At 58.3% G+C, this 8,796-nt stretch overlaps 1 protein-coding gene across 1 annotated transcript in view; it reads right to left on the bottom strand.

The window, feature by feature from the left end:
• The window catches only part of FARP2 (FERM, RhoGEF and pleckstrin domain protein 2), an 86,495-nt gene that overhangs the window by 2,086 nt on the left and 75,613 nt on the right, over positions 1–8,796 (bottom strand). The window contains exons 27-33 of the mRNA XM_010832892.1: positions 8,370–8,403; positions 7,879–8,178; positions 4,873–4,941; positions 4,289–4,378; positions 1,143–1,225; positions 371–483; positions 9–172 (exon numbers count right to left, since the gene is read on the bottom strand). Coding sequence (XP_010831194.1) covers positions 9–172; positions 371–483; positions 1,143–1,225; positions 4,289–4,378; positions 4,873–4,941; positions 7,879–8,178; positions 8,370–8,403 — 853 coding nt within the window. The remainder of the gene's footprint in view (positions 1–8; positions 173–370; positions 484–1,142; positions 1,226–4,288; positions 4,379–4,872; positions 4,942–7,878; positions 8,179–8,369; positions 8,404–8,796) is intronic.

Below are 8,796 nucleotides of genomic sequence, written 5' to 3'. Positions count from 1 at the left end.
AGCCGCACCTCGACAGCTGCGCTGTGGTCGGCCCTGGACACGCTGCTCTGGCGGCACCAGCACACGTGCGCGGCGGTGCTGGCGCGGTGCCGGCCCGTTCCCGCCACGGAGCCCCGGGCCCCGCCAGCCTCGTCCTCGGACTCTGGCTCCAGGGAGGCCTCGTTGGGGGACCCTGGGGAGAGGCCAGCCCTGGCTGAGGACACGGGAACCCTTGCCATGCGCTGCCCTGCCAGGTCGCCCACGCCCGCCACCCCCCAAACGTGCCCCATGGAAGGAGGGCGTGCGGGCGTAGTGGGTGGGCTGGCCAGGCGACCCCCAGCCCCACCCCCAGAAAGCCTCCTCGGTGTCCAGGGGTTCGGCTAGCACTCACCGCGGGGCAGGGGGCACAGCACGCGGGCCGGGGGCACCAGGGCGCTGCCAGTCTTGGCCGCGTCGATGGCCGCGTTCAGGTCGTGCAGCCACTTGGCCTTCTCCAGCCGGGTGCTGTGGGCAGGTCTCAGGCTCAGCCGCTGGGCAGGGCCCCCTCCCGCGGTGGGGCAGGGAGTCGGGGCGCCTGCCCCACCCAGGCATCCTGTGCTGCGGGCCCTGAGGGCTGGCAGGGCTGCTGACGGCCCAGCCTGACCCACCGTGCTGGCTGGGGCTGGCCCACATTGTGGTATGTTCCTGAATCACGAGATTTTAAGGCTCTGGTACTGTGGTGCGGAAATGGGTGCCTGGAGCCTGGGTCACAGTTAAGCCGCCAAGGTCTCCTGGTGGGAGGCGAGTGCCCCGTCTTCTGACGCCAGCCAGGACCCCACAGGGTGCGGCAGGACCCAGGCCCTCCTCTGGGAGGCGTGGGGCTGGGCACAGCTCAGTGCCGATCCCCATGGAGGGCCCGCACAGGCCATCGGGAGCCTGGGTCTCCTTCCTGGGGATGTGACCTGGGGCAGGGAAACGTCCACTGGTCCTGCGCTGTGGCCCAGGTGGTCTCTTGCTGCCCAGCCTGCAGTGCCAGGCAGTCCTGGGGATGGTCTCAGCAGCCACACGCTCCCGCTGAGGGTGAAGCTGCTCCCTTAAAGCAGTGTTCACCGGGCCGTGTGTCCTGGTGACTGTGACATGCAGGGCACAGGGACCCACAAGCAGACGGGAAGGACGGCCCTCACCTGGCCGCCACCATGATGGTCTTCTGAGCCGCGTAGATGGTGAAACAGTGTGGCACAGACCACTCACTCTCCTGATCCTCCACCTGTGGGCGGAGAGGGGGGTCTGGACCAGGAGCGGGGCTGGCGGGACCCGAGCTTGCAGCTGGACACGGGTGTGCACCAGGCCCCCGCTGACTCTACCAGAGGCTACAGGGGGCACCGGGATGCCCACGGTGGGGCCCTGCCACCCAGGTGGACGACCTGAGGGCCACAGGCACCCGACTACTCACCGGTGGGTCCAGCACTATCAGCTGAAAATCAAGCACAGGAAGAGACGGTGAGCGTTTTGTTGAAAAGAGAGTCGGACAGTTCATGATACAAAGTGGTACCAAAACCTAACAAAGACTCAAAGAAAAACCACACAGACTAACCGTGATGATAAGGGATTAATAACTCCAGAAAAAAGTATTCCCTAATTGGACCTAAAGGCAGAGACAAGACATCATTCTATACCAAGCCAGGTGCTTCCAGAAATGCAGGACGGTTTGACGCAGGAAGCTGACTGAGAATCCACTGTGTCACAGAGACGGGGAAGAGTGGCTGTCCCCAGTGCTGGAGCCTCTGCCCAAGCCCTGCGCGGCTGATGAGACCTCGCGGAGACCAGCAGAGGGCGCTGTGCCGACAGGGAGAGACTCCACCGGCCAGGCCGCCAGCCTTCCCTCCAGTCAGGCGTGAGCGCGGTGTCTGTCCCCAGGACTAGCTGGTTACAGGTGACCGCCCCCCACCCCCACACACACGGGACGCCAACCAGGGTGCCCCACGCGGGATTTGCAGGTCAGAACCTAACACGAGCAGTGGCAGGCAGCAGGACAGCGTTTATCAGGATGGCATCTCCTCTCAGTTAAATATGGTTAATACAGTTCAGCAGAAACCTCAGTTGTGTTCCTTGAAGGAATTCATCCAAATGATTCCAAAGTTGGCTTAGAAGAATTAGACGCTTGAGACTAGCAAAGAGCTTTTTAAAAGGACAGATACAAGAAGGAACTTGCCGATGCGGTGACTAACCAGTAATGAGAGTGTAGACAGATGCGAGGACAGAGAGAAATGGAGCAGAACCTCCAGAAAGAACCCAAGTATAAAGACAGCAATGTTTTATATGATCAAGGCAGCCTTGGGGTCAGTGAAAAAATGAAGGACTCAACAAATAATGAGAAAGCTGACTACAAAAAGAAAATGTTACTTCTCAATCTAAAACAACAAATTTTAGGCAGATTAGTTAGAAAAATAAAACACTTCAGTGTACCAGGAAAGAAGCTGGCAACACAATCTTGGTGTGGGAAAGACTCTGAGCCCGTGGCAAGGACAGAAACCCCAGAGGAAAAGATGGACAGACAGCCTGACTGCAAACAGCGACCTTCACTCCTTCAACAAGTAGGGCCTCCGTGCCACGTGCGGTTCCAGGAACAAGACAAACACGATCTCTCTGGATGGAGTTTAAATTCTCTGAGGTAAAACCAAACTGAAGACAGAGTGAAAGGAATGACTGACCTGGCGAGCACCCGAGGCCTGGAAGGGTTTAGAAACACTCCACACTGTGGAAGGTGGGGCGATGCCCAGGGCTGGGGCAGAGGCACCTGGTAGGAAGGTTACCCAGCCAGCTGCTTCTGCAGCCGCGGAGCATTAACGGTCAAGAGTGGCCCTGGCTCACACAATTTATCTCGAGGATGTAACTAAGGATCTGTAGAAAGACAGAAACGGTGGTGCTGTTTCTCATCCTGAAAATCTAGACATTGCAAGGTGTCCAGTGCAGGGAACTTGTTAAATGAGCTGGGTCCTGGCTCCCTGGTCAGTGCTCAGGACTCCGGAGCCAGTGGTGAAAGCAGAGGCTGTTGAGATGAGCTGCCGAGCAGAGCCAGCACCAGTCACAGCCTGCGGCGCACACTCCCAGGTGACGGCCAGAGGCCCACAGAACTCCCTGCCGGGTAGCCCAGCAAGCAGTGATTTCCACTCAGCAGTTTCAACTTTTTTCTATAATGAAGACGTTTTATACTTTTATATTTCACTTTTATACTTCAGAAGAGGGGCTGTGCTTCTAGGGATGGCGGGTGAGGTCATTGGAACTGACCCCTTCATGCTGAGAATTGGAAAAGCTGAACAAATGTCAGAGGTTCTAGCACTGTCTGGAAGGAGGTGTGTGCCTGGCACGCAGAGGGCGGCAAGAAGGGCCAGATGCCATGAGGGAGAGCATGGTGGAGGACAGAGCACACACCTGGGGACCTGGACCGACACAGGAGCCCACCCACCTCCCACAGCGGATGGGGCCTGGCGGGGCCGCAGCGAGAGGGGCTCGCTGCCCGACAGCACGTTCTCACGGCAGAAGCCTGAACTCGGCTGCCCATGTGTGCTGGTCTCAGGGTGGGTTCCAGGTTGGAGGGAGGTTCACACGGTAGGGAGTCAGTGTCTGCGGGGGTTTCTCACCACAAAAACCAGTGATCGCGGAGAGGACAGACTGCGTCATGCCAGGACGAGGCACCTTGCTCGTCAGACAGCGTCCACGCCCCATGCTGCCCTGTGACGGCGGGCATGCGGCGTGGACGCAGCACGCGGTGCGGCCCAGGCCCGTGACAGCACTGGGCGTGGGGCCTGTGCCTCGTCACCTGGCCGCGTGCAGGACTCGTGGGCGGCCACTCGGAGCGGCCCCGAGCCCAGTGCTGGCCTCGGCCCCCCCTTTCCACCCATCCAGGTGGTGGCATCTGTGTCACCACCTTAACACTGTGTCTGTGAAATAGCAGGTTATGGCGCCACAAGGAACCAAAATGGTCCGTTTGAGAGAAAAGATTTACGAATAAAATCAAGGAAGTAAAGCATGCAGCATCTTAGGGATGAGAGGTTTAGCTTTCTCCCTTAGACGCGGTGTCAGCCCCATCCCTCCAGCCGCGCTGTGGCCCCAGCGCCCGGCCCAGGCTTTCCATGGGCTTTCCGGCCAAAGGGCAGGACTCCTTGGGATTGGCAGGTGGAGTGCTGGAGGACCAGGCCTGGTCCTGCGGGTGCTGGTGGGCGTGATGGGGGGGTGCGGCCATGGATGCCCCGAGGACAGCAGCCACTGCGGGGTGAGGGGACCGAGAGGAGCGGCTGTGAGCCAGGCCCGCCCAGCGCCGCGCACTCACCAGCATGCCGTGCAGCGGGAGGAGGCCCCGGATCCGGAAGTGGCTGCTCCCCCCGGCGTCTCTGCTCGTGTACAGCAGCATGTCTGAGAACTGAGGGGCCAGAGCTTTAGGTGAGCAAGTTCTAAAAACAAGCGTCCATAGTCAGACCAGCTTCACTCTGAGGGCTCGTGTGTGGTTATTCAGTTTGCTGGAGATTTTTTCTAAGAAGGGATTTTTTTTTGTTCCACTCCATTGTCATTTTGACCAGAGGTGACCAGTAGCCACGTGAACAGCAGGCCTCTTGGGCCAGCACCTGCTGTGCCAACGGAGGAGTGGGTTGGTGGTCCTGAGAGGCCCTCCCGCAGGAGAGGGCGAATCCACCGATCAGGCAAGAGAGAGGCGCTAGTCAGCGGCACCCGTTGGCAGGGACTCCCGGAGGCCTCAGGCCCTGCGGCTGTGTGGGTTTCTCTACCTTCCTGCTTTTGCTCAGCCTGCACACAGGTGCCCAGTGCCCAGAACCAGGAGGGGGGCTGGCCCAGGGCGTCCCCGCGTCCCTCATGGCCCCTGATGGCTCGGCCCCGCCCGGACGGTGCCTGCCGACCTACCAGGAAGAACATCCTCTGCTGCAGGCCCTTCCTGGAGAGCTTGTGGAGGCATCCCTCACGGATGAGCTCCTGGAAGACAGGGGGTCCTGAGTGCTGGCCCAGGGCACCTAGCAGATGGCTGCTCACCCTCCACGCTCCCCGAACCCCTCGCGGCCCCGCCGGCCCTTCCATGGTGCCCTCCTGCCCGGGAGCCCGCCTGCCGCTCCAGCCTCCTTCCTCCTGTCTGCTCCCCGGGGTCCCCTGCGTCCTGTCTGCTGCCGGCCAACCCAGTGTCCCATGCCTGAGCTGCCGCAGGTGGCTGTGCTGAAGGCTGGCACTGCTGTGCTTCTGGAAGGTTCTGCCATGGAGATGACCCGAATTCAGCTTTGGGGAAAGCTGGGCGGGGCAGCTAGAGAATGGCAGGGAGGAGCACGGGCCACCTGGTTCCACCAAAGATCACGGGACTCGTGAACGGTCGCCCTGGGGCCTGACCAGAGGATTCCTCCATGAAGGCACCGTGGCTAGGGCAAGACCTTCCGGTGGTCCCGCAGCCCACTCCCCCAGGACTTGGGCCCCTCACCACCAGGCCAGGCCCACACCTGCCTCGGGGGCACAGGCATCAGACATCCCTGACTGCCTGCACCATGGCTGGAGGGTCAGCCTGGGGACCCTGGACGGTCGCTGTGGACTGTTTCTGGGGGCAGTGTGGGCTATGACCCAAGAACATCCCGAGGACTCCGGCCTCAGCAGCCCTCAGATGCACTGAGCAAGAGTGCAGGAAGGAGCCCTTGACCCAGAAACCCTGGCCCCAGCCAGAGGCCAGCCCCATGGAGGAGGAGGGGCCCCTAGCAGGCCCGCCCTCCTGCCTGCAGAGCAGCCCCGTCGCCCCTGAGGGCCCAGCAGCCTGTGTCCTGGCACTGGTGGGCAGGCCCGCCGCAGTCCTGCGCCCTGGCACTTTGCGCACCCTGGGGCCTCATCAGCCACATCCAGCCCACAGCCTTGCTTCTCAGATAAGCGATGTGCTGTCCATCGGGGAGGCCAGGCACCCCAGTGTGAGGAGAGCAGGTCTCTGTCACAGCAGCAGGGAGCCCGCCTTCGCCCCTGCCCTGTGGGCTGTTCCTGTTCATGTGTCCGTCTAGTCAGTTTCCTGGGGGCATGCAAAGAAGCCCCAGGAACAAGAGCCCCAGCCCTGTGAGCAGCCCCGGGGAGCCGGGTGGCCTGTGTGTGTGTGTGGGAGGGAACAGCGTCCTGGCTGCAGTCACAGCCCGGCTCCAGGAGAGCAGGACCTTCCCTTTCAGCCTCGGTCCTTAGGTTCCTTAGGTCCTTAGGTTCACGGTCCCACATTCTCAGGACCTTCTACTGAGGCTAACAGAAAACAGGACTTATACACCCATGCTCTCACGTGTGTGTGGAGGCAGAAAACACCCCCATGCAACCCTTGAACACTACTGTGAAGGTGAAAATCATGTCCGACTCTTTGCAACCCCATGGATTATACAGTCCATGGAATTCTCCAGGCCAGAATACTGAAGTGGTAACTGTCCCATTCTCCAGGGGATAGTCCCAACCCAGGGATCAAACCTAGGTCTCCCACGTTGCAGGCAGATTCTTTACCAGCTGAGGCACAAGGGAAGCCCAAGAATACTGGAGTGGGCAGCCTATCCCTTCTCCAGCGGATCTTCCTGACCCAGGAATCGAACTGGGATCTCCTGCATTGCAGGCAAGTTCTTTCCAAAGCAAAAGCTATTAATGACAAAAAGTAAGCAGCCCAGTAGACATAGAGACCCATAGAATTAAACAGAAAGTTGAAAAATAAAGTCATTCCACGGCCCATTGATTTTTGACTAAGGTGTGGAGAGCGCTGGGACACCTGCACTCCCGCCTGGGAGGGGTGAAGGGGGACCCCTATCTCACACCACATACACAAGTGAACTCAAAATGGGTCACGTCTACATGTAAGAGCTAGAACATAGGCAACTGTTAGGAAAAACAGGTAAATCTTCATACGTTGGATTAGGCAATAGTTTCTTAGCTATGACACCTAAAGCACAAGCAACCAAAGAAAAAACAGAGAAATTAGATATCAGCTAAATAAAAAACTTCCATGTTGTAAGTGATGCCATCAAGAAAGTGAAAAGATAACCCACAAAATGGGAGAACATATTTGGCAAGTCATATTCTGGTAAAGATCTGTCATTCAGAGATGAGAGGGAACCTCACAACAGTAAAGAGACAACCCAATTAAGCGGTGGGCAAAGGACCTGGACAGGCACTTCTCCGAAGGAGGCACAGAAATGGCGAGTGAACGCGAGGAAAGATGCTTGTGTTAGCCATCAGGGGAACGCAGACCGAACCACGGGGAGATGCCACTGCGCACTGTCAGAACCATACGGCTAACTCAGAAAGACAAGATACGGAGGAATCAGAACCTCCACGTGCTCCTGGTGGGGGTGTGAAATGCTGCAGCCTCTGGGGACAACTTCGGCAATTTCTCAAAATGTTAAACACAGAGTGTTCATGACCACGTGACTTGGCACTTACACTCCTAGGTATGTATATGTGTGCCCAGGAGAACTGAAAACACACGTTCACGCAGGACTTGCACACGGTGTTCACAGAACCACAACGGCCAAAAAGTGGAAACAACCGAGGTGTCCATTAGCAGATGACAGAGAAACAAGCCGTGCCACCTCCAGAGACGGAGCACTGCTCCTCAGCCACAAGAAGAATGAGGCCACCACCCCCAACACGAATGAGCCTGAAGACACTGTGCTGAGAGAGAAGTGAGACGAAAGGCCACACACTGTGAGGCTCCTGAGGGGGGACATCCAGAGAAAGGAAGCCGGTTAGCTGCCGGACCAGGGATGGGGTTTCTTTCGGGGAATGAAAATGTCCTGGAATTTGTGGCGATGTGGCACAACCTCATGAATACACAAAAAACTAGGGAATCATACAGTCTGAATTATGTCTCAGTCAAAAACAGTGAAGTAACCAGCTCAAAAAACGTTCTTAAACGAAGCCACTCACCCTGCCGGGAGCAACGAGACTCTCTATGCCCACCAAGTCCCGCTGCAGCTCCGTCAGCTTCTGCAGGTTCTCCAGCTGGACCAGGCTGTGCTGGAGCATGGAGGTCACTTCCGTGATGGCCTGGAGGGCATCTGCGTGGAGAGGTCCCTCAGTACAAGCAGGGGCAAGTGGGCTGGGGTGGCGGGGACAAAACCCTCCTCCGACCAGCTTGTGACATTTTAAAGGTGGTTTTAATTCCAGGAACACTGCGCTCAAACTCCTCACAGGACTGCCAGGGAGAGCAAGTGTGGGTCCTGAAACCTGGACTCATGCAGCCCAAACTGCTCCGGGCCAACACCCAGGCTCGGTGAAGAGACAGGACAGTCTCTGGAAATAGCTCTTTAATGCTGTGGGTCCTCATCTGACATGGGCTCTTCTTTCACGGTTCCCTTAAGATGCTTAGAGCCATAGGAAAAGTGTGTCCTCTCCTTTTTAGCAAAAACAACACTTGCTCTCAGGAAGGAGAGGAAGGGCACTGTCGGCACCCTAGGGTCCGTTTTGTGCCTTGTACATCAGAAAGCATCTGTTCTGTCCTCAGGACGTGGGAGACCCGAGGAAGGACGGGCTGCCGAGCTCTCTCCAGCATGTCTGGTGACAGTGGTGACTTGACCTGAGAGGCAGGGATTTCCTGCTCTAAGTTTACCCTGCAACTGCGAGTCCTATTTGGAGGTCACAAGCATCAGGGTTTATTCTTTGGTCCTTTTAACAAGTGAGAAACGGCAGAGTCAACGGAGTCAGATGCTTCGGTCAGGAGCATGTTCCCCGAGTTTGTGGTTTAAAAGCAGCCGCCCTGCCCTCCCCTGCCCCGGCAGGCTCGAGAAGGGCCCCGCCGGCGAGGGCCGGGGCGTCAGGCGGCACTCACCGCGGAGGTCGGCGTGG

The sequence above is a fragment of the Bison bison genome, unplaced genomic scaffold, assembly GCF_000754665.1.
Source record: "Bison bison bison isolate TAMUID 2011002044 unplaced genomic scaffold, Bison_UMD1.0 scf7180017862692, whole genome shotgun sequence".
NCBI lineage: Eukaryota > Metazoa > Chordata > Mammalia > Artiodactyla > Bovidae > Bison > Bison bison.
Note: the sequence above shows the minus strand (reverse complement) of the source record. Positions and strands in the feature narration are given on the sequence as shown.